This window comes from Oxyura jamaicensis, chromosome 8 (assembly GCF_011077185.1).
Source record: "Oxyura jamaicensis isolate SHBP4307 breed ruddy duck chromosome 8, BPBGC_Ojam_1.0, whole genome shotgun sequence".
NCBI lineage: Eukaryota > Metazoa > Chordata > Aves > Anseriformes > Anatidae > Oxyura > Oxyura jamaicensis.
In genome coordinates, this window is record NC_048900.1 from 25995286 (window position 1) to 26021236 (window position 25951).

The 25951-nt window shown below is 40.4% G+C and overlaps 1 protein-coding gene across 5 annotated transcripts; it reads left to right on the forward strand.

Annotated features, from left to right (window-relative positions):
• Positions 1-25756, forward strand: PODN (podocan). 5 transcript variants are annotated; one of them, XM_035333411.1, is made up of 13 exons: positions 1-1024; positions 1840-2029; positions 3255-3435; positions 4354-4598; positions 6320-6413; positions 7989-8053; positions 11621-11730; positions 13752-13908; positions 15802-15917; positions 17848-18505; positions 21188-21336; positions 23485-23685; positions 25070-25756. In XM_035333411.1, the coding sequence occupies exons 4-12, from the start codon at positions 4359-4361 to the stop codon at positions 23645-23647; spliced, it is 1752 nt and encodes a 583-aa protein (XP_035189302.1). In that variant the 5' UTR covers positions 1-1024; positions 1840-2029; positions 3255-3435; positions 4354-4358; the 3' UTR covers positions 23648-23685; positions 25070-25756. The 5 variants fall into 5 exon arrangements, with proteins under 5 accessions (XP_035189302.1, XP_035189300.1, XP_035189303.1 ...); XM_035333409.1 differs by lacking the exon at positions 3255-3435 and having other exon boundaries at positions 2-1024; positions 1907-2029; XM_035333407.1 differs by lacking the exon at positions 3255-3435 and having other exon boundaries at positions 3-1024.
• Positions 25757-25951: the final 195 nt, after the last annotated feature.

A 25951-nucleotide genomic window follows, 5' to 3' on the forward strand; every position in this document is an offset into this window, starting at 1 on the left:
AGACTGCAGCTACCACAGTCACTTGTCAGCAGGGAACAGCAAGGGTACCCAGGGTGGTTTGACTGGGAATGTTTCATGCAATTAATCCTGAGCTGGGAGTCCTGCAATGCAATGTCTTTCCTCTGAAAGCACCTGAGTGCTGTAGTAACAGAAACAGTGGTTGCCTGAGACCTTACATCATGCTAGGGCAGACTCCTTGGCTTGATGGTGGGTAAGAACACCTCTGGGTAGGTTTGAATACAGCTCTGGTTTTCCTATTTAGGTAATTTGCAGCATAGTGTAAGGGTATAACCTTCACACATGGGATGTCTGATTTCTTGTACCAGCTCTATGGTGCTGGATAATCGTGAGTTGGCCATGACACTTCTCTTTGCCTCTGTCACCCCATCACTGAAGGAGACATAATGCCCCTCTTTTTGTAATGTCCTGCAGTACCTCTAGATGCAATGGGGTAGCTAAGTACTATACATCCACAACAAAAACAGAAAGAAATGCACCTTTGGAGGAGTGAATCCTTCTCTCTACCTCTCCTTCTTGGGCTGCTCTGGCATCAATAGTGAGCTGGGTAATCACCCGACTCTCCTCTGTTTGCAGACTGGGGTAAGATAGGTGGTTTCCCAACATAAACATGCTTTTTTTCTCCTTCCTGAAAACATGGTGTTAATTTTGCTCTGTGGCTTCAGGGTGCTGTAATAAAGAAAGGGTAGCAGGCAAATACATTCTGGATCTCTGAATCAGTAAGAATAAGCAGCCAGCTTTGCTTTGTTTTTATTTTTGTTTCAGTAGAAACACGCTTCCCACAATAACTTTTGAAACTTACACGTGGCACAGACGGGGGATCAGTTCCAGTTGATAGGAGCCTGGAAGAAGAGAGGGAGGAAATAACTTAATTGCTTTAGACTTTAGTTCAGCTGGAGTCAAGAAGAAAGAATCGTGTGGGGATTTTTTTTGGGGGGTAAGGGGAGGAATACAGCAAGAAGGTCGTGTTCTTGGTGAGGAGAGCTCCTCTGCAGATTTTGTGAAGGTACTGTACAGCATGCTGCAGGGCATTCACAAAACAGGTGGCTTTATATTAAAAAAAAAAAAATACAATGCAAAAGCTAACTCTGCTGCCAGTGATAAACAGCTGTGTTGCTTTCTTGGAAGTATTGCTGCACTTAGAGCATGCTGTGTTATAAACAGCATGTTCCTCTCTTTTTTACCAAGAGGGAAAAAATAGGAAATGTGAGACTAAATGGGCTAAATGTGACGGGAGAGGTTTGAGGGGGTGGGGGATAGCTTTTTGGTGTTTAGTGCTGTAATATGGGGCTTACAAATTATAGAAGAGATTGGGTAGATGGGGTGTTAATGTCAAACGTGACTTTGCCCCTAAGGTGTTTGTCATTTCACAGCCTATCTATCCCAGGTCCCTGAAGATCAGCTAATGTGTTAAAAAAAAGGAGGGAGTTAAAGGGGAAAAAGATGAAATACAGGAAAAACTGCTGATCTCTCTGTTCCTGGCTAATCTGAAACAGGCCCCCAGGGAATGGGAGGACATTCTCACCTGGAATTCAGATTTTGTGTTGAATGCAACTAAAATGCAAGATCTAGTATCAGATAGTGCAGCTCCAGTGTCCTGCAATGAAATGCTGAAGCACACACACTGCCTCTGTGTCTGTCAGTTCCAGCATGCTTGCTTTTGGCATCTCTCAAAGATCTTGCAAACTGTGTTGACAAAAAGCAATGGGAGATTGCTTCTTGCCCAGGTCTTTATATTTGGACTATAGCTGCTTCCTCTTTCCTACTCACATTTTCCCATATGGTGACTTTGGAAAATTCCTCTCTGATTTCGTTGGAAAGTGCAGGAAACTCGTTGGTAGAGGGTTGCCTATTACTCCCTCTAATTCTGCTGCTCACATCTGGAAAGGATCTGGCTTGGAAAGGGGAGACTTGCTCTGAGCTCAGCACATGTAACTGACATGGCATGAGCTGAGGGAGCCTGTGGGGGCAAGAGAAATGTTCTTCATTCATCTGATCTCTGACAGCAAAGGTGAGTTTCTCAGCACTTTATTTTTTTTAAAAAAGCTGGATTGTCAGACATCCAGCAGCCTGCCTTTCAGCTATAGCTTTCAGAAAAGATACCAGATGTAAGCTACAAATTTACTTAACCTGTTGATATTGAAGGAGAGGATGTTTTTTCAAGTGTGCATGTGTCCATGAAATGTGTGTGGAGAACAACAGATGCAGAGATGAGATATTTTGAACATGAGCCTGCTGTTCTTTGAGGTAGTTGGAATTGCTGAAAAGCTACAGTAACTCCTGAAACTTCAGTTTGCTTCTGGAGACTGTGCCTTTTGTAGCACCCTGCCTGTGGGGCTGTGTTGCAGCAAAGTGCAAAAATCCGTGGTGCCTCTGTCTGAACTCAGAAAGATGCAACCACAGAGACCCCTGAACTTGCTTTCAGTGTAACTTCAGTCTCTGAGTGGAAGAGTCTGATCCAAAACCCTCTGACAGCGAGGGAAGAGTGCTCTTTATACTGGGTTTTGAGCTACCTCTTTAATAAGATTTCTTAGTAATTTTTTGGATCAGGCCCATGGGAATGAATTTAAAAGGAGTGAGTTACTTCAGGCTTTCTTTGAACTAAAAGAAAATCAAACTCATGTCTGGTTTTACTGCCTGCTCTCCAGATGCAAGCAGATGTTTCTGTATCTGAAGAGTCTCCCTGTGGCACCAGAGCAGCATGCCCGTCAAAGGCATTGTAGCAGTCATATCTATTGATGACAATAGGGTGAGACTGTCTAGGAAATTTTAGTGTACAATGGATGAAGTATTTCATGGTAATTCTTTAACATTGTTTCTGCTATAGATGTGGAAAAATCAGCATGTTGCAAATATATAGAGCCTAACACCAGTTGTGATGGTAACTGCTATCAAAACGGTGTTGGCATTGTTACAGCAGGGCTGCTTTTGACCTGTATTCATTTTTTTTTCTTCAGTTTTGTTTGTAAATATCTGTAACAGTAAGCTGATATATAGGAAATATAACTTTGCTAGAGATCTGATATATTATACTTCCTGAGATTATTTTTTCTAAGATTTCTGAAATATTTTCTGAGGTTAGGTCACAAAATACTAAGGATTTTACTAATCCCTTGTTGGCATGCTCATATGGCCAATTTTCATCTCACTGTTAATATCTAGCTATATTGCCATATAAGGAACACCATCTGATCTCTGGAATGCTTTATAAAGGAGATTAATTTCGTTATATTCAGCTTTTACAGATATGGAAGCTGTGGAATAGTGGAGCAGGGGGAAGAGGGATCAAGCAAACAATGTTAAATTCTTAAAATCACCCAGCAAGTTGATAGCAAAGACCAGGACCAAACCAAACTCATCCATATCTCAGGGCAGTGCTCTGTCCTGTAGTGCCACCCTTCTCCCATTTCTTCAAGTGTAAGTCAATGTTTAAAGAAATTATTTAACATTGTCATGACTGTGACTCAGAGCAGGATCTCTCCAATGCTTCCCAAGCACCTAAAGTCGGTGAGATCCCCCAAGTTCAGCTGGTGCAAAGCAGCAAATCCCAGGGATGCAAACAGACCTGTGCCGCTCTGATAGGTGCCAGCCGGGCTCTGGGAGGTTCTCGTTTCTCATGCTAGGGAACCTGGAGTGGCAGGGGTGGATGGAGTATTTATTTTACAAGGTCAAGAATCCATTGTGCTTGTTGACCTTATAAGATGAGCCTAAATAAGAATTTCTCATCACTGATGAATACAAAGGATAGTAGAAAGGGGAAAAAAGCCATCCCCAGCTGTTACTGCAAATTGTTGTGTATAAATCTGAACAGGGCAACAAATGAGATGGGGGGGCTGGATGAGGGCCAGCTAGCTGATCTGGTAGATACCCAACTGCTGTTTGCATTATTTTAACCTGCTGCCAGAAAGATAAAAGCTGAGCGTTAGCCAGGCCTCTAAGGGTCGGATCAGCACTGTCCAAAATCAATAGGAAGCCTGTTGTGTGTTCAGTAGCGGGGACGTTTTGTTACCCTGTTAGCCGATGCTCCAGAGCAGCCCCTGAGAGGCGTCCTGACGGCTGAGCCAGTTTTCCAGCACACCTCCTTTACATCGATTCTCGCTTCCCTATGCAGAGCTGCCTGGGCCGGCGTGACCAGCAGCTACACACGAATAACATTGCATAACCTCCTCTATAAACCTCCGGGATCATCTGGCGTTTCTCAATATAAAAAAACGCAACAAATAACGTGGGCGGGCAGGGGGGCGGCAGCTGGGGACCCACGGGGGGAGCTTCGGGAGGACCGGACCCCCCGGGGAAGGCTTCATGGCGCTGACCCCGAGCTCTCTCGGCTTCCAGGGGCGATGCCGGCCGGCGGCCGGGCGCTGCTGGCGCTGGGGCTCCTGGCTCTGGGCTGCGCCGCCGCCATCGCCGCCGATTTCCCCGAGGGCTCCCCCGAGCGGCGGCGCCGACCCCCGGCCCCGGCCCCTGGCTGCCCCCGGGACTGCGGCTGCACACAGGAGGGCGTCGTGGACTGCGGCGGCATCGACCTGAAGGAGTTCCCGCTGCTGCTGCCCGAGCTCACCAACCACCTCTCGCTGCAGGTACGGGCCCGGCTCCTCAGCGTCCGGCTCCTGGGCCGGGGCCAAAGCACCCTCCTTCCCCCTCAGGATCCCCGCTCCCCGGCACCACACAGCTCGAGAGCGGTGACCTAGAGCTCAACGCAGCCCTTTGGAAAGGCTTGGGCTGTTGCCCAGAATCTAGGGGGACATTTCACCCTAATTCTCCACACATCAAAGGAGGAAAAAAGATGGTATTTTTTCCCTCTTTATTCTCTCCCCAGCTCCAAGATAAGAGTTTTTGTCCAAAGCTATATATATATATATACACATATATATATTTTTTTCTGGCTAAGGCCTTCAATTCTGAGCTGTCTTTGAAAAGTATGGGCTAAACTGCTTCATTAATAAATTCTTTGGCAGCTCTACATATTAAAGTATTGTGAGCACAGCACACTGGTCCTGACAACAGAGCCAACCAGTGGCTCCCAGTGTCCCATCTCCTTCAAGCCCCCTCCCTGCAGTGTGTGCACGCAACAAGGAGCGCTTGAAGCATGGCTGAAACCATCCATCACAGGCCTAGAAGCAGCACCAGAGGGTTGTATGGCCTCAACGCAGGGTGACAGTCAGTGCTATGCTTGCTGAGCTGAGTGCTATGAGGAGATTTTGGGTTCCTTTTACCCAGGAAGCTGTAACATCACAACCGCAGTCATTGGTTGCTCTGTGGAGACTTCATGTCTTTTCAAGACAATGGCATGAAATAGGAGACTCAAACTTCAGGTAGGAACCTGTCCTAGGCTGTCCACAACACGCTTTGCTGTTAGGGTCCTAGATCCCCATGACACCTCAGGACGTGAGCAGGGCTTGTGTGTGGCAGCGCTATGGCCGTTCCTCCAAGCTGTGGTCATGGTTCCAGACTTCTCCACAGTGCTTCTTTGGCTCTTAAGCAATTGCTTGTTGTTTACTGCTCCTGTTTGCCAATTCTGATCAATGGTTAAAATGCAGTTTTTGTTCAAAGCTTTCCATCCAAGTGCTGTGCGGTTAGAAAAAACATAATGTAAGCTGGCACCTTCCTCAGCAGATCTGTTCCAGGCATGTGCTAGCCATGGCTCCCACCTCTACTGCCAAAAGCAGAGAAGCTACTTTGAAGCAGCAGCTGTCACTTTCTGTGTATTAGCTTGGCTTTCAGCTCAGTGGGTCCTTGACTTTTTTAGTCCCCTAGATGCTAAAATGCTAGGATCACTCATTAATGGTCTAAATGCTAGTAAGCTTGTTAATGAAAATCTCATGGCAGTCGCTTCCAACAGTAAAGCCAGTGAAAGTGAACTCAGTTTGACTCTCCCTGCTCATGACAAGTTTGCAGTGGGACAAAACTTCTTCATTTTAAAAGCAACACTTAAGTAACAGAATAAACCTGAAACTCTACAGTGCCAACCTTGTAGCAAATGCTTTGCTGCAGCCACACGTTTGGCTGTGGCAGATGGATTATAAACCTTGCCAGGCATGATTGCACTCTGTGTGCTACCAGTCCATAAGCTCGATATTTATGGAGATGAACACAGAACTTGTTTCAGGCCTTCAAATGCTGTTGGGTTTGGATGTCTTGGTTTTGAGATCCAAGTTTGGCTCATTGTGGAGAGAAGGCTGTTGACAGTGATTTGATATGGTGGGTTCATTTCCAAGTTTTACTGGAGTTCCTAGTCTGTGTTTTATTGGGATCCTTCTTGGATTACTTTGCTGATGATTAATCCTCTCCGTTTTCTTAGAATAACCAGATAGAAGAAATCTTTCCAGAAGAGCTTGCTCGTCTTCACAGACTAGAAACTCTCAATTTGCAAAACAACAGGCTGACTTCAAAAGGTAAGCTGGAAGAGCCGTGAAGTGCACAGAGACAGGGCCTCAGCAGCACCAGCTTGTGCAGTGGGCCCAGTGGCAGCTGATAAGGAAGCCATGAGGAGTGATGGACTCACTTGACTGGAGTGTTTGGCTGTAAGCATCACTCCTTTAGCCATCACACAGATAGTGGAGGCACTTTATCATCTGAAACATAATACTCAGTGTATAAGAATGCAGCCTTACTGAACCAGTGGAGGAGACCTGGCAGCAGCACTATGTACTGTGGCGTGAGATCTCCTCATCCAGGAAACTCCCTCCAGTCCCTCAGGCACATCAATGCAATGCACTTGAGAACCAGAAATGTCTACATGCCGAATGATTTCCTCCTGACTGACCTCGTTTCTTAATTCACTTGTTTAGTTCAGTCAGTCAATGCAGTTTAGTCCAGTTCGGTCCTCGGTGAATTAAATATAAATACATGTAACATATATTGCAAATATTGCAACTTCTCCTCTTCTAAAAGCATTTTCATTTTTGTAGGCAGGCTTTGTTTGCTAAGTTTATTAGAGAAATGTGACAACTGGGTCGTGAAGAAAGTAGAAGAAATTGGAGTAAATAATAAGGCAGTAGGATATGCAATACAAAGGATGCAGTTGTTCTTAACTTGTGTGTTCAGTTGCTCTGAATTTTCTTACTATCCTTGTTGCAATGATAACAAACAACCTTTGTTGAGAATGTGCGCACATTAGGCATGGGACCCAAAACATAACACTCTTACATAACACAAGGAGGACTGCTTAATAGATTCAGACCTTGATATTATTACCTTTTGGGTGTGATGTTTCTTTCACAAGCCTCAGTGCAGCTCTAAGTTTCACATAAGTTTTGACATGTGAAATAGCTTCACCTTTGACTTTCAGTTTTCTAAGTGCCAGGTCAAAGTGTTATTTGCATCCTTTCCATGGTGACTGCAGTAGTGCTTGTGTGATCAGCTAGATGTGGGGTGATTCAGCTGAAAATTAAAAATTATTGGAGGATGATTAGCTCTGAGCTGGATCAACTCTAAGCTGGTTACTGCATGGTTGTATGGGATTGTGGGGAAGCAGCACAAGAGAAGAGTTACAACATGCAGCTACTGGTGTTACTTTGGCAAACTCATGGTCATAGATCAGATTGATCTGATCATTAAATGACCTCAGATTATGTCCTGCCAAGAAAAGTTATCTGCAGATTCATGAAAAAATTACCAAAGGAACTTCTCAGATAGCATGGCTGCTGCAAGCACTGATAATCAGCTGTACAGCAAGTCTACAGCAGCTCTGTACATGACCTCTGTCAGCGGAGTGGGCCACAACTGTGCATGCTTATAATTTTTAACAGTCTGCCATTGTTTTTAACAGTCTGTGTTGGCTTGATTTGCTTTGGTTTTTATAAAAAAGCAACAATAGGTCTGAATCAGATTGTATCAGTGCCAATGAACGATATCTAAATCTTCTGTTAAAATATTCTTTGAGAGAGAGAAAAACACCCTCTGGTATTTTCAGTCAGAGAGGCAATAGGGTGCCAGTGTTACTAATCAGAGCTATTCCTGTTCCTAAGGGCTTCCAGAGGAAGCATTTGAGCATCTGGAGAACCTGAACTACCTATACCTGGCAAACAATAAGGTAAGAGGCTCACAAGGCTTTCAGAATTCTTTTCTAATTGGGTTCTGAAACTAAGCAACTTTTCAATTCTTTTTAAAATAGATATCCTATGGATGTAAAATAGTCCAAAAGTGATATTCTAATGAAGGTTCATTTAAGGTCAAGACAACTAGTTAGAGTCCAAAAAACTTAGAGGCTACACACGCTGGTATATTTTGAATGCTTATTTCTTTGTGCAGTTGGTGAAAGCTTTCTCTTGTGTGTATAGGGAGATATGGAGAACCTCTGCACCTATAAATTACCCCTGTATGCAAATAAGCTGTGGGGGAATGGTGTAAAATGCTGCATATCTCAATCGGATGAGACTGGGTTGAAATACCGGTGAATAAACGCATCCTAATACCTGTGTATGAGCTGTCAAGATCTGCAAAATGCCATCCAGTTTTCTCAGACCCCCATTCTCAGTAGGTTTATTGGTGGGGGGGGGGATACCCACACACAGTGAAGCTGAGCAGGTAATGAACTTACTCTTTTCGCTGCAGTGGTAGGAGTTGAATTTCTTTTTTAATGGAAGAGATCCCACCTGGAGGATCCAAGATGATTGCTGTGACAGAAGCACATTTCCCTTCCTGCTAAAGCAAGGAAATGAAATGTCTTCTCATATACCCTCATAATACCACCATACCCACCCTTAATTGTGGTTCCCATTATGGATTTTTCTCTGGTGTTCTCCCACAAATATTTGCAAAGAACTGGGATGCCACAGAAAAAAGTTAAAAATTAGGCAGAGCTTCTTTTATCTACAAATACCCTTCCCTTTCTTCCTTTTCTCTCTCTCTACATACCTATATGTGTGTCCATATATATTTTTTTTATTATCCTCTTATAATCTGTGATCCTTTGATGTTTCATTTATATACATGTGGCCACACTGAGGTTTCAGTCATGCCAAGACATTTCCAGAATCACTCCATGGATTTCTGTGTGGAGTGATTTGAAAATAGAACCCATTCTTTAGTACAGTAACATTGTGTTCTTTTCTCTCTTTCAAGCACCATTTCCATATAACAATCTTGGCAGTTAGTAACTCCATAAAAAGGAACAAGCCAGACTGTGACTAATATTCCAGAACTTCGCACTCCAGTATTCCCTGTGTGACAAAACAAAGTGTTTGGTTTTTCTGGCTTTACTGCAGAGAGAAAAGGATCCCAAAAGAAAATGCAAACATCAGCGAATGTCAGAGCTAGTTATGGTGAGAAGTTGTGGACCCACAAAAATAACACATTTCTTTACAAATCACAAGCCAGGACAAACCAGATTGGCTTCAAACTGCATCCACTCTGCAGTGGGAAATGATGCAGATCAAGTAACTGTGGTGTCTGGAGGAGAGCAGGGATTTGCTGGTAGTTTGCTCCTTGTTTTATGGAATATCTTTTATGCTTTATCTTCACTTGTGATCCCACCAAATATTATCTTTCATTAAATGAGCTTAGTTGGCTGGAGAAACAAAATATCATAATAGACTAAAATCCTGCAATGGCTTATGAGTAAAAAGTACTTTAAGTAAAGAATGGTTGCTGTAGTTTCCTTTAGAATTTTTAATCACACTTATGATATGTATTATTTACATAGTAGCCACAGTAAGCCTTGTTAATAACTGAAGTCTCTCCCATCAAACTGTAGACCATATCCTGAGCTGCCATTATTATTTGTTGTAAAATGGTGATTTTGGTGACAGAAGTTTATACATTTCCAAATATTCCCAAAGTGATATGGGATTCACCTGGATCCAGTGCTTCTGTTTATACCAAAGCCTGTGATAAGCAAGAAAATTTGTTTCAAACTGATAATAACTTTTGTACCATCCTTCCAAGTTCATTGGTTAATTGTTAATAGTGGAGAAACATTATCTGCCATATGGGAAGTAAAGCTGCAAGAAAATTGCAGCTGCAGAAATGAAGATTGCTGCTTATTAGGCAATACACTAGATGAAGCTGTTCAGTCACCTTGGATTTTGCTAAATTACAACAATCCAGCAGTAATCCTTCATGCAGTCAACCAGTGGAGATCAATTAGCCTCATGACTAAGTGCTGAAATGCCAAAGCAAAGTCCTGAGCAAGTGAAAACTCTTTTTGGATGAAACTATTTCCTGTGGTTCTGATGTTTTTAATTTCACGTATCTTAGATATTCACTTTGTTTTGTATGAAAGTTATGACCCAATAGACTGTTTTAGGAGAAAAGCTTTTATGTGCCACTGTGTATGAAAATGATTAAGTTTATTTCCTGTGTCTGTTATCTCAGTATTATGTTGTGGTAGACACTTAGTTCTGTCAGATCTTCCTAGTCAGAGCTGAGTGTCCTTGTGCACTTCCATGAGATCATATCTCCCAGGTCAGGAGGTGAGAGACTACCAACAAAGTCAAGGGCAGTGCTGTGGCAACTGTGGTAATACACAAAACGCCTCTTATTTCCACTGCTTAGGTACTATCTGTACATACAGATAGGAGGGACTGAGAGATCTTTCCGCTTGTGTTTGTGATCATTAAATACTTAAGACAGTTGAAGGATTACACAGGTGAAGATAAGAAATAGTATATAATGTACTTTCAGCTTTTTAAAAAATACAACTGTATCTTGAGTCCATTAAGTTTCAAGTTCATGGATATAGTACATCAATGCACACTTGACAAACTAGCACAGAGGTTTACTTTAGGTAAATGCATTATTCATCTTCCAGATAGTTCTGTTCTTACAGTATTATTAACAACCGATTGCTCTTTCACGTAACAGTGCTTTGAGGAAGAAGCTTTACAAATTCAAATAATTTCAAGCTAGAAGGTACATTTCTACCATTGCCCAGAGTTTTCAGTCCTGATCTCAAAGCTTTAGAGGACGAGAAATTCAGTGTCTCCACTGGTGAAAATAACAATAGGCCAAGAGCAGACAGGACCAAATCCTACTTCTTGTTGACTAAAAAGTTTTGGAGACAGGACCCTTCTGTATTTGGTTTCTGATGCATCACTTCATCAGAACAAAGTATCACCATACAATAGGTCTTTGCTTGGAAGTTCCATTTGATATCCCATAATTGAACTTGGAAACATCCCTGCCCTTTGGGAACCTGGGTCCTTTGTTGAAGAGATCATTGTAAATGGACGCAGTACTGGAACAAACACGTGAAGTGACACTTCCTCTCGCAACCAACATACTTTCATTTGGGAGTAAACAGTAGGCCAGTGTGAGGTGGGTTGGATTTTTTTGGCACAGCAGACTGAGGAATTATGAACAATAATAAGCAATGCATTTGCTTTCAGAATAACAACTTCTTGACTTCTTCCACCAAAAAGAGGCAGAATTCTTCCAACCAAAACAAATATTCACATATCTTGGAGCAAAAGCCTGTCTCCTTCCTGGAGAGATTAGTGAGTGAGGACAATTTGTTTTTGTTCATACAATCTTCATTCTGTTTCATTTACTGTTGCCTGTTCAGAGAAAATAAATTTGCAAGTGTTTTGTTGATGGCCTTATACTTGGTCAAAACATTTGTTGCATTTAACTGGAATTACCCCGTATATTTCTTTTTCAGCTAACAGTGGCTCCAAAATTCCTCCCGAATACCTTGATCAGTGCAGATTTTGCAGCCAATTATCTCACCAAGATATATGGACTCACATTTGGACAGAAACCAAACTTGAGGTAAGGGATCGTGAAGTGAAACAAGAATAGTGTGCTGCTGCTGCTTGGAGGTAGCTGGTGAGTTAAAGAAACTATCTGGCTAAACCATTTTATTGCCTGCTCATACTTTTTTGAAAGAAGCTGACTACTTGTTAATTTCAGCATGAAGGATCAAATAACCTCTCCAACAAATATGTTCCAAGGGTTTTTGCTAGCTGCCAGGCACTTTTGCATAGATAAAAATTAATTTGTCTCCATTTTGGTTATGCTTCAGTTACAATTTAAAAGGAACAGCTTCACTTTCTCAAAATGGGAATTAATGGCTAGAAATTGCCAGATTTTTATAACCAATTCATTAAAAAGAATAGAGTCACATTGAGTGTACAGTACTCAATACAGTTGAGCATAACACAACTATGCTGAAGTTAAGCTTAGTTACCTTCCTCTGGTGTCAGAGGTCTCTCTGCTAGTTTCAGGTTGTGATTTTCTCAGCTGAATCCAGTGCAACACGTAAGTCCATCTCAAATTCAGCTGCATGTAGACACACCTTCTGTGAGATAGTCTTTTCCAAAGGCCTTTTGGGTAACCTCTATATGGACACCACAGTATCTAAATCCTGCAGAGACATCTCAGGCTCTTTTGGTAGCAATTTATGCATCCAAGTTTGGAAGCACTTAATAATAGCTGACCCAGTTGAGCTCCAAGAGCCCAGTCATGTGATGAACTGAGGAACTCTCAGTTCCCTCGGAAACTACTCTGTACTTACTAGGCCTTTATTCTCATAGGCTCTTGGTAAAAGCTGAAAAGGCAGAATCAGGCATTGATTCCTGGCAATATCTCGTCATAAAAGAAGTAAGATTTATATGTGTTCTTCCTAATTTGAGTTACATAAGCTGCCATGTTCCAATTTCATATTAAAATACTTGCACTTCTTCTGAAGTGAATTTTACAAACTCTCCCACAACAGCATTCATTTTAATCAGAGTAATAACTCATTGATTTCTGAAATTGCTGATATCAAATCCTATTTCAGTTGTTTCAGTTGGTTTATTTGCTCCCAGTGGAGTTCATGGTCTCACACTGATTATTTGGAAAACAGCATTTTCTGAAAGGCAAATATTTGTAAAAGTACAGCTGACCATGAAGGGTGAGCTCTATTTTCATGTGGCTCTGGACCTCCTGGAGTGTGTGATCACACTATTGTGTTTCCATTCTGAGCCTTTCCTTCCTTTCAGAAAGATGTTGCCAAGTTCTCTGGAACTGGTAGGGAGTCCAAGCCCACTTTTAACTGCGCTCTTTTTTTTGCAGCTTTAACCTGTCTCCACGATTTTAGCTGCCTCCTGCATCTCAGGGTACACACAGGGAATGAAGGGGTAATAGTGATCAGTAAATACTGTAATTTTTTCTGTTAAAAAGAAGTGAAATTATTTCATTTAGCAGTTAAACCACTAATAACTTCATAGTTACTTCCTAACTTCATAACAACTCCAGTTGCTTTATACAGAATTACAACCTGTGCAAGGAAGATTGATTTTTTTTTTTATATCTGATTGGAGAAACTCTTCAGTGAATATTAAAGATTAAAAGCAAGACGGGCAAAGGGAAAATAAGAAACCCTCTTTGAAAGGGTCATTAAAAACTGAAACTCTTTTAGATATACGTTTTAACCCTTGTGAGTAAGGCCACACCACTAATGTGTTTTGTCCCTATTAGCCAAGTACAAAGCTAGGTCCAAATGACAAAACTGAAATTTAGATTTCAAAGCATTGTGCAATCGCAGATTTGCATTCTGTTACCTGTTAAGAAGGTGAGGCTACTTGTGAAATTCCAGGTTTGGAATTTAAATAGACCTACATTTTGGAGAATATTTGGACTAAGCATACATGCCTTTCTAAATTAAAGGGCATGATTTGAAAACAATTCTAATTATCTCAAGGAAAGAAGAATAGATAAAAATAAAATTTGTAAACAGCTTTCTCTTGGTAAAACAAACATAAGTCTAAGTAGCTGTTTAACTTCGTCCTTTTTTCTCCTTCTGGCAGATCTGTGTATCTTCATAACAACAAACTTTCAGATGCTGGGTTACCTGATAGCATGTTCAATGGCTCTGATAATGTGGAGATACTCATCATGTCCAGCAATTTCCTGAAATATGTTCCAAAGAATCTCCCTCCAGCCTTATACAAATTGCATTTAAAGGTAATGACACCAAGCTTCCATATTCCTTTACAGTTGTGACAAAAGCACTACATTTGTATGGGATTCAAACTGCACAGCCAAGTGATTTCAGTTCACTTTGAAACATTCCTAGGCCTGTTTTAAGTCTCGTAGCTATCTCCTTACTTTTTTTTGTAAGTAATAGCATGTTTTTGCAAAACACAAAAATGCTCACAGGGGATAAAATTGCTTTTCAGTGTTTTCAGGAGAATGAAAGGCAAATGCCCATGTGGTAGCACTGTTGGACCCTGCTTGAGTATAATCATACTTATGCTTGTTAGTACAAGAAGGTAGATAGATAATTCTGTGTGGCCATTCACTAATTGGCCTCCTGGTTAAGTTTGCCACTGATGATGGTGTTTTTCCTGACAGCTGCTTACCCACTAGATGTTGGCTTTGCTCACTAATTCCTCACATAGACTGCTGTTCCCTATCATCAGTGATTTTTGTTTGCTACTGAACTGGCAATTCAGTCAACACAGAGAAAGTCTGGATCGGTGATTCTTCACTGCTACAACTTCTCCAGCAACAGCGTAACAGCAGAAGTTGTGGTATTATCTACTCTCCAGCATTTTTAATTCCATGTCATCTGATTTCGATAAAAGCACTTCATAATGTTTGTGCTAAAGTTCTTAGCTTTGTTAGCAATGGGAGAGCTGCAGTGGTGGGGAATCCTGGTTCCGTTTGTTTCTCGTGTTGACAGCTCCTTGGACGTGTGTAGACTGAAGTCTGTTATCAGCCCTTGGTCTTATGCAGTTCTGTGTTGCCTCCCAGCTTTCTTTTCCCTTGAAGATTTAACTGCTAAATCCCATTAAAGTCTTCTAGAAAATGGGCTTCTGTAGCTTGAAGAAGGCAAAGGGTCTGATCCTTTAAATTTCTGGAATTTCTCTGCCAAGTGTGAAGTTACTAAACCCCTGGGTTTTATTGGCATTTATAAGTAACTGTTATCTCCCAAGAGAAGGCTCAACTTTGAAGACTCTTTGAACTTTTATCCTTCCTTGCTATTGCCAACAGTGTTAAGGGCAGAGAAGCAGCAGAGAGAAATAAGCATTTTGTTTTCAAGTGCTTGTCAATAGTAACATTTAAATTGATATTTTGATTGGGAAAAAAAATAAAAAAAGAATGTGACAGTGAGAAATGGGAAACAGCAAATAGTGGGCCCAAACTGATGAAAAGTACTGTAGGTGTGACAGGTCTTTCTTTTTCTTTCGCTATTCATTGAGATACCCAGCAGAATCAGTCTGTGGTGGTATCCACTTTACAGTAGTTGGGACATGTATTTCATGTAGCCTGCCAATCACATTATTGTGAATTCCTTAACGATAGGAAGTTTAACATTCAGTGTCAGAGTTTTATATATCCTTTTATAATTCCTACAGTTCCTGTATGGAATCCCTAAATGGAATTTAGTATTATCTTTGTTCATATCTGCCTTCTGGCTACTCCAAAGCCACACTAAGGCAATAATTATTTTGGAAGGAGTAATTATTTTGGAATCTACATTGCAGAAACTGTGCCTTTTCAAATGTCGAATACTAAAAGAATGTCTGGTTCACAGCTTCCAACCAACCAAGTTGCCTAAATTACATTGTTGATTTTCTCATAGGTGCAGGGACTACGAATGCAAAATAAAATCCTCCTGGGGTGCCAAATTCTAGCTCAACCTAAAAATGCCATGGGAAATCAACAGAAAGAAATTGTAATATTTTAAGCTATTATTTGTATTTATTTCTTTGGCATGAAGTATAACATCCCCTGAAACAATTCATGCCTGCCTGGTATTGAATTTATTTGCCTGGTATTAGCTGAGCAGAACCTGAATGTCTTATGTTGTTTCATGCTAAATAATGTGCTATGTGCTTCTGGTGACTCTAGAACAACAAGTTAGAGAAGATTCCCAAAGGAGCCTTCAGTGAACTTACAGGTCTGCGGGAGCTGTATTTACAGAATAATTACTTAACTAATGAAGGAATGGACAATGAAACTTTCTGGTGAGAATCACATCTGTAGGTTGAACCTGTGTTTGTGAATGTCTGCCTCCTCTGGTATAGTAGTCCATCTACTTAAAAGTACATTAATTAAAAACTGCACTACATTATGCATTTCTCTGCTAGCTCTAGATGAAAAGGTGTAGATTTAGATGCTGCCATTGAAAAGCAAAGGTTGTGCTGAGTGGTGTGAATTCACACTCCAGAGTACTTGTATACAAAAGATAGAACACTGCACATCAGACTGCACCGCTCCTGATGGCCACAGACCCAATCATGCGAGATAACTTCCCTCTGAGAACAGGCAACCTAGAATGATGGTGCAGGCTGGTCTCTGTTCTTCCAAACAAGTCAGAAGTGAGGCTGCTCAAAACTTCTCAGTTTCAAGGGCAATCCACTGGAGTTAAGGCCAGACATTCATCTTCGCTAAGCCACATTTTTGTTTCTGTGACCTGAAGGCAGCAGCCACAGATACACAGTTGTGAATTCATCTGGCACAGCTGTACCCAGTGCAGAGAGACTGCTGGACTAACAGGGGATGTAATGGTGCTGGTCAATAGCCAGATGGCTGCAAAAGCTTTTCTAGAAACTGGTGCAACTGAAAAAGCCTTTGGCTGTCCTAAATTTAGCCTGGGACTTAGCGCTTCAATATGTTAACCTTTGTCTCTGCTTGCACTGAGTGCTGCCCTTGTTCTACCTGAAAATCCAGGCCTGCCTATAAGTTGGTGTGAGTTCTGTAAACTTTTCTGATCTCTGGCAATGAAAAATTTCTTTCCTTTTCCACATCCCACTCCCAGAAACCTCCTGTAGTATTTTAGTTTAGCTCTGTTTTGTCACCCTCCAGGTAATGTTGGACATACCATTTCTGTTAAGATTTCGATGAACAGAGTACTGTGGCTACAGCTGAGGCACCAGACACAGTCAGCAGAGGGGGTGGACATTACTCTGCTCTTGTGGTATTAACTGTACAGCACAGCATAATCCTATTGGAGATGTACCCAACTGGGGAGGCATTACAACTTGCAACAGTGAAGTGCTACACCCAGAAAGTATATTTATTCATTCAGAACATGCTTGGATAGCTCTGAACAACAGTGTAGTAACCAGTGAGTAATGTCTGCAATGCATTAGTTCTTGTATTTCCTGAAAACTTTCTACTCATCTGCAGTGGGTTATGTAGTGCCATGCAGATTAGTCTCTTCGCAGGAGCTCCTCAGTCCTGGCATATAATACCACTGATCCACATCCAGTTGGTGTAAGTGGCTGGTGTGAGGATTTATTTTAGCTTCAACTGAGTCCATGGAATCCAGATTCAGTAGCTTACACAAAGCAGATCTAGCCCTGACTCACTTCCATAATGCTGGAGGGTCAGGAGAAGTTCAGTATCTTAGTCTAGGACACTGAAATAGCATTTCTACTTTCCGTAAGAGTAATATTTCATCATCTCAAAAGCAGGCTTGCTTTTCAGTTTAAATATACAATTTCAGAGACAAAAATACTCTGACTACATTTCAGTGAAATTGAGAGCTAAATTCTGTTTTAATGGTGATCCCATCGCAACTTTTTTGCAACGAACTGAAATTGTTCACATTGCTATTTGTACTGGCAAAAGAGAGAACATTAGACTGCAAAACTGATCTCAGGTCTCATCCAGGTGGCAGGGTTAGGGTGTTTGTGGACTTTAGCAGGTTCTCTTGCTAGTGTGGCCAGGGAGCAATGGCAGTGCCTAGTCTTTAATGGCAGTGTGGGAGCTCCCTGTTTTGCTGTCTGCATCAGTCATTTTGTGAGACAAAAAAGGGCAATAACAGGAACTCTGCCAGGGAGAAAGACTCTAAAGCAAGATTGTAAAGACTGTAAAATCCTAGGGGAACTTGATTATCATTTCACCTTGCAGAATCTAAACACAGAGTGTTTTCTTTCCTGCTTTCCCAAGGAAACTGTCTAGTCTTGAATACCTGGATTTGTCCAGCAATAACCTCTCACAAATCCCAAGTGGTTTACCTCGAAACATCGTCCTCCTTCACCTGGAGAAGAATGCAATTAAGGTGATTGGCAGAGATGTCTTGACCCAAATTAAGAACCTTGAGTACCTTCTGCTCCACAATAACAAATTAAAAGCCCGAGGTATTCACCCATTAGCCTTCCAGGGCTTAAAGAAACTGCACACTGTCCACCTGTACAACAACATGCTGGAAAGGATTCCCAGCGGTCTGCCCCGACGAGTGAAAACACTTATGATCCTTCATAACCAGATCTCTGAGATTAACAGGAATGACTTCGCTACCACTTACTTCCTTGAAGAGCTGAACCTGAGCTACAATAAGCTCAAAAGCCCCCAGATCCATCGGGAGGCCTTCCGTAAATTGAGGCAACTAAAGTCCTTGGATCTTTCTGGAAATCATCTCAACACAGTGCCGTTTGGCTTCCCAAAGAACTTGCAGATTCTGAAACTGAAGGAAAATGAGATAAGCATCATCCCAAAAGGGACTTTGTCTGGGATGACAAAACTGCGGGAACTGTATTTGAGCAACAATAAACTGAAAGTCAATTCCATTTATTCAAGAGCGTGGAGAGAACTCAGCAGTCTCCAGGTAGAAACATCACCTTCTCTAATTGCGTTAGTAATTCTGATGTCCTCATCTGTCTGCCTAAGCCAATTTATGTAGCACCAGTACTAGCTTTTTGTTTGGTGCTCGTGTTTTGGGCTTGCATTGTAAGTGCTGCATGCTCTGTTTCTATTAGTATAATGGTGCGCTGTTGTGCCAGAGGTGAGTACCTCCCACTGCTGACCAAAGTGGTGGTCCGCTAATTCAGGCAAGTGTGAAGACGTTTTTGTTTCTGAACCCTAATGGTGTCCTGTATTTTCAGCTAAATCTTCACAAATGTTGTCATTAAAATTGAAACTATGTGTTTCAACTAGCTCGTATCCCTAAAGATCTAAAATCAGCACTGAAGAGAGCGCAGGAGGAAGGAATGCATAAACAAAAACACTCTTAATTCTCAAAGCCCCCACATCAGCTTATAGGCAGACAGGCCAAGCTGCAGGATTTAGCAGCTCAGCTGGCTAAGGCACCTGGATAGCAGTTAGGAGGTCTGGATTCAATCAGCAGTCTTGTCATTTGCTTAATTGTTGCAGAAAGTTAAACACAAACCATAAGGCAGGCAGGAACAATCACATTTGTGCTGTGCAAAATGACCTTTCAAAATTGTTACACTGGCTGAAGGATTTGTCTGCATTTCCTTTTAGGCAGCAGCCCGTGTCCTGCAGTAAGAGACATTACCTATGTCATATGGCAGCCATTAGGGTGCACATGGTTAGGTCACTGTACAAGCAAACTTTGTACATCTGAGAGCAGAGCATGGATAAAGAATGTGGAGTATATGTCCTAACGGTCCCCAGTGTGTTTTTAGACAATCCAGGCATTTATCTGTGTGAACATTTCTCTTTCTGTTGTCTCTGGAAATCAATGAGCATGATTTTCAGGTAATGTAAATCAGCAATGCAGGAACAGTATCTGCAATGCTGTTGGTTTGCATCAGCCATAGATTTGGTTGGTGACTTTAGTGATACATTTTGCATTTGTTTGGTGCCTCGGTGATGTGTGTGTGCATGCGTGTATGCAAATATATCTGAGATGGAATGTAGTTTGGAAGGAAGCTGCTGATGAGGATTACAGACACTGGAAATGTTTCACTGCTGTAGCTTGATGAAATGTAGCCATTGTCACCTGCCTTTTTTTTTTTTAATCCCCCAAACAAAAATTGGTCATGACACCATTAGGCAGCTATAGCTACTGGTTGGAATTACAAAATTTCAAGTTTGACTTTCTTGGTAGGCCTGATTCATTGCAATTTCATGTTACTTTTATGCTGTGGTCACTCCCCTGTAGTCAGTGTCAAGGCAGAGTAATGCATTACTGAATCAAACACGGGCGTACATACCCCACAGTATGTGCTGTTCATTTTAAACAAGGTTAAGGTAGTAGCACACCCTTAATATTCTGATAGACTAATGGTCATTTTCAGTTGTGGCTTTTTCTTGAACAGTCTTACTACTTGTTAGATATTTCCACGGTGGTATATATGAATCTGATTTCTTAACATTGAGGGCTTAACTCTGAAATCGGTTAATGAGTTAGTGTGCTGGAGATTGGACAGATAACAATCGTGTAAGATCCTGATTGTGCAAGTACTCAGCATACAGTGCAGTCCCCACTGTTTCCATGGAAATCACTGAAGACTATCTATTTGCAATTGCAAAGCTAAGCATTTGCATAATTTTTTGCCAGACTGGGATTATGTGGAGAATAAAAACAACGAAATCATGACAATCATCTGCAGAACTGTAATTCTGAAAAATGTGAAACTAGTATGTTGGCTTGGTGCTATGAAAATGTTATAATACAGGATAACAAAACACTGATTTTGATCCATTTCCATGCTTAAACTCATCTAAGAAAGTATCACGGACTTTAGTCCTGAATGTCTTTGTTCACTGATCTATGTGAGAATATTTTCTGGTGTTATGTGCAAATTTATCTAATGTAACCTTAGCTAGTGAAGCATTTACAATAACAGCTTCCAAAGAATATTCCAAATAATATTCTCAAGCATATCTAAAACCCAGTCTGTTTTAATTCACTGTAAGTAGTCATGGGCTAAAGCCTGGGGACAGACATAAAGAAGCGTTCAACTGTGTAACAAAACAACAGGGTATGGCGTGTGAAATCATGACGTTAAATAGTAATGTAAGAGAGCAGAATTGTCACAGCCACGCTTACCTTGAGAGAATTAGTAGATTAAATCAGTTTATGCTACAGTTAATATCACTTCAGTTTTCCACCATGAAATCAAACTCAATCTTTGTGCATGGCTGACAATTTACAATTTCCACTCTACACACAGCATTTGTTGTTTTCTGACCTCACCATAAGGTAAAGGTGCTGAAGCAAACTCACCGAAGTACTGTCTGAAAAATAAAGCTTGCTTCCAGGTGAATTTCAAACCCAAATCCTGGATAAGCTTTGTGTAAACATCTTATTTCTGTGCTGCCACCATATTAAGTTTTTAGTAAATGCACATACGCATGCATTATATCCTTATGTATGTATGTATATATGCAGTAGATAAGATAAAATTTTAAAGGAGAGGGGTACGTGTGTATACAGCCAACCTTTAAAGGCTCATTTGTTGTTAAGGTCACTTAACAGTGAAGTGCTGCTAATATTTATGTTCAATTATTTATTTAACCCCTTGTTGTCTCTTCCATGCAGTCACTAGACATGGCTGGCAACCAGCTGCTTTCTATCCCATCAGGCCTGCCGGAATCTCTAGAATATCTGTACCTTCAGAACAACAAGATCACAACCATTTCAGAGAATGCTTTTGAATCCACACCCAAAATAAAGGGAATTTACCTCAGGTAGGGTCAAGTTTCTACTTCAGCATGCAAGGGTTTTCTTCTTTATCCACTTTAAAATTGCTTAGTTTTTAGAAAGTATTTAAAATCTTAACTTTCTAAATAAGCATCTTTGTTTTGTAACAATGTGATGAAGCTCTGTTCGTCTGCTCAGAAAAGACATGGATACACATAATACGCCTTTTCTCTTTAGAGACATTGTCTGTGCCTTATTAGAATGGATTAGGCACCATAGACATTCTGGGAAATTAATGTTTAACAACACTATGTTGTATTCCAATATTTAGCTGTGAACTAAAAGTTTACAGTCCAGTTATAGGACTTCAGCATTGCCTTTGTCTGTTAGCTCTGGATTTTGGGACCGTACAAAAAAAAAAAATCTGTCATGGGGCTTCTATGACTAATCTTGACGTGCCCATTTCTTTGCTAGTTCTGTTAGAAACAGATGACAACGTAATCTACTATCACAAATGTGGCAGTTATGTAACTAAGTTTGGAAAACTTTTATTTTTATTTTTTTTCCTACTCTGTCATTTGGATGAGGACCTTGTTTATTAAATTGTGTTTTACAGGTGGCACATACTGACCTTTTTTACACATAATGTAAAATCACAATGAAGTAGCTGATTTAAGCAGAGTTACTAAGGATTTATACCACAAGAAGTGAAGCCCAAGTCTGGCATAGTAATATATTCAATTTTAATGTAACAAAACATCATTGAAAATATTGCTTAGAAGTAAAATACAAAACCCTACAGGATGAGTGATTAAGCTGATCCCATGTTCAAAAAGCCTAGAGTGCCTGCTGCCCAACATTAAATATGGCCTTGTTTTGTCTGTATGCAACAATACTGCCCTACAGTTCTGAATCATACCTTTTTGGATGAATGACTCCATACCAAGCAAATAAAATTAAAAAGTCTGGTGTAAATTAGAGCAGTCTGTCTATTCAGCTGCTCATATTTATGAGAATTTCTGAATGCTTGGATGCAAACCAGAAACCACATACCACATTCTATATTCCTATATAAAGAGAAAAAAGAAATTTACAGAACAGTTTTGCTGACATATTTAGGAGGCAACTCCACCCATGTTAAGCTGTATTTCTTAATGGGAGGCAATTAATCCATGTAATAGTGTGAAACTTTAATATACATCTGGAATATTAGAATGCAATTTTAAGCATGTTCAAGAGTAAGGAACGAAGCAGGAAATGTGAGGGGTTCTGAAACTTCATATTAGTTTATTTACATTCTTGGAAACCAAAATAACATGAAAAATTATTGTATGTTGCCATGTTTCTAAAGGGATACTTTGTGCCAGTATTTCATGTGTTGTGGGAGAAGAATTAAACTGTCAAGGCATGACATGGAATCTCATGGAAAAGCAAGTTGCACTTTGAAATGTTGGCAATGGAGCAGATGCCTTTCCTCTCTGGGAAGGAGAAAGCAGAATGCCAAGAGAAAGAATTTGTGGGGGAGGAATTTCAATTTTATGATTTTTTTCCTTGCAGAATACCTTTATAGAGGAGGGAACAGGGGCTGGGTAGAGAAAAGTAGGAGTTTTTTTTTGAGAGTGTGACCAGTGAACTAGAAATCAGTAGAGATACTTAATGTTTCCTAGTATTTTCCTGCAGGGTCCTTTGCAATGATATGCAGTGCTGTCAGCAAGCTTTGTTCAGTCACTTTGTTTGCCTGCTTGCTAATCTGTACCTGCTTTCCCTTTCTTTTTATGGCCAGAGGAGTCAGTAACAAGGTACAACCTAGTGTGCAACCTAGTGTGTCCAGTGTGTGTGTGTGTGTGTGTGGGGGGGGGGAACAAAAAGTTAGGGGTCTGGAGGGGGGAACATTGAGCTTCAACTTTTTATTGTCAGCCAGGACCTTTGTACACTGTTCAGACACTTGAAAGATAATCATCTTTCCATATTCCTCATTTCAAAATTCAGTTCTACATGAGGAGAAAGCAATGCCAGCAGTTTTGGCGGTTCTGTTTTCTTTACAAGGACTGGCATCTCTGAAGTGCTGTTGTGGGTCAGAGTAAAGTCAGATTAACTCTGCAGAAAGATTTTCTTGTAGTTTCCTTTCATTTCTGTGTTGGATATAAAAATGGGCTTATTTTAACAGTAAAGTCTTTTTGTTTGTTTGTTTAAAGGTTTAACAAGATTGCAGTTGGAGCACTGAAGGAGAATCTCTTCCAAAGCCTAAAGTACTTACAAGTACTGGATATTGAAGGCAACCTTGAATTCAGCAACACTTCAAAGAATAAGGATGACTCAGAAGAGGAAATGGAAGATGAGGAAGAGGAAGAAAACTGAGATAAAATATGAACTCACAGAAGTACATCATGTTGGAGGTAACAACTGAAGTTTAGTTAAATCAGAGAGTGCAGTTCTTACGCATCTCAGTAAATATTTCCTCTCTGTAAATAACTCCAATTACAAGTATGATTGAAACATAACAAGTAGATGTCTGAGCCCTAGATTCAAAGACTTTTGCTAAAACATGACCAGGAATTGCAGAATTAAAAAAGACTGAAAATACTTTTTTTTTTTTTTTTTTTTTTTTTTTAATCGAAACAGTCAGTATATGCCTTTACTTTATCAGAGGCAGTGGACTTTTCATTGTGCCTCTGGCTTAGAGACACAGCAGATACAGTAGATAAATATGGAGGTCATTATTTACCAGGTCTGTTTTTTTAATTATTATTATTTTTAAGAAAGGTATTTCATGATATTTTAAGTAACTAGTTCAAAAGGAAAACGAAGGAAACGAAGTTTACTGATGCAGAAGACCATGTGAGCTGAAAGTGGATTGAAAAAAAGTAGACAAATTAAAGGGAGGTAGTCCCAGCAGTGCCTTGTAAACATGGCATTAAGATGCAAGCTCTGTCTCAGGCAATCTCTAAATCACTGACCACTGAAGTAGGTTGGAAGATAATACGGTAATTGGAATATGTCTTATGGAAAGAATATTCACTTCAGGTCACTTTTGGAAATGTTATGAAGGACTGGACTGATTCTTGGTCCAGGTTAGCCATGCTTAAGTTCTTAGAACAACCTATGCTTTTGCTACCGAGAAGTCTTGACAAGGGTTCATTGCTCATTTCACCAAGATTCACTGAATAGCCTCTTGTCAGTTACAAGTCATGATTGCTGCTGACTTGAATTCCAGACTGGTGATACTAAAATCTCAGCATTCTATAACCAATCTGACCAGCCACTTGAACCTCTTTTCTTTTTAAATGCAGAGGAAAAGATGAAGAGAAAATTATATTTTTAAAGTATGTATTTTTTTTTTCCATAAGAACATGGATCTACTTTATGCATATATTAAGCCTTTTATATTCAAAAGGGATGAACAAGGTTCAAGACACTGCCCTCTACTTTTGGAGAGCTAAACTCCAAGACTTTGAAAGAAATGTTTAGTTTTGTCCCAAGTCACATTTTGTCATGGGAAATGGCACAAGGAATTGCTAGGAATAGTGCTAATTCACTGAAAAGATGAAGGGGGTTGGAAGGGACAGAAGTTACTTGGAAAGTTAAACATTAGACCTCCAGGCTAGGCTGTGTCAAATCTTTATGGGAAAAGGAATAATTATGTTTAAAAACTTAGAGTATATATAACTTCTTTAATCAGCACATTGCTGGTTTGGTTTGTGCAACTTGACAGCAGGCACTAAATTTAGCCTATTCTGTATTCTGTTATGTAACTTATTTTGTTTTTCTGATGTTTTGCAGGAAAGCATATGGAAAATTACATATATGTCTATGTGTATATATCTATATAGATATATAGAGAACACTTAGCAAAACATGCAGTGAATTATGCAGAAACTGTTACGGCACTGGGCCAGGCTTATGGAAGACAATGTGTTACAGTGCCTTATTCAGGGAGAGACCCTGAATGCCTTTCCAAAGCTTCCAAATCATCTTATACAAGACCCAGGATCATAAGGGATTGCTCTGGAACTCACAAAAGCTGGCTTTTGTTTCTTCTGTTTTTCTTCCTTCACTGTTTCCATCTGTAATAACAATATGGGACTGTTTTGAACACATGCCTTCAAATGCTGTTTTTGTCACTGCATTTTAAGTGAACCATGTATATGCTTCTTTTCTTTTCTGCCACCCCAAAGAAACTGTTGTTGATCAGGCAAGAGGAGTATGCGCAGTAGTTTCATGTGTGGAGCAGTATATGAGGCATTTGGGTCATCAAGCAGCAGTAATATGTCTGGATTAAACTATTCCTCTGTTAGAACAATGTGTATATTTGGAAGAGAAAAACAAATTAAGGCTGGATCCCAAAATATTTTATCTCTACTGCCAAAGCCTGCAGTATATGCCTGTTTTAGAAAGGTTTTATAATAAAACAATTGCTCTTGTGAATATATATAAAAAACTATGTCTACCTTCCAGAGGTTTGGTATAGTTTGTGTCTTGCTGTTATTTGTCCACGTGGCAGTTGTGTGAATGTCTTGGAAGGTATGTCCAGAAGACTGACAAGTGGTATGCAGTATGATATATGTGGTAGAATTTTTCATATATTGTGTATCATTTACATTAAGAGCCAGAAGTAAGACTAATGAAGCAAAAGAGATAAGTGAGTGTGGGGGTGTCTTAAGA

Bases quoted from the DNA above. Each gene is read 5' to 3' on its own strand.
- PODN (XM_035333409.1), top strand. From the start codon at position 1,996: ATGTTCTTCATTCATCTGATCTCTGACAGCAAAG. The intron at 11,731-13,751 runs GTAAGGGATCGT...TCCTTCTGGCAG, and splicing joins GGACAGAAACCAAACTTGAG to ATCTGTGTATCTTCATAACA. The intron at 15,918-17,847 runs GTGAGAATCACA...TGCTTTCCCAAG, and splicing joins ATGGACAATGAAACTTTCTG to GAAACTGTCTAGTCTTGAAT.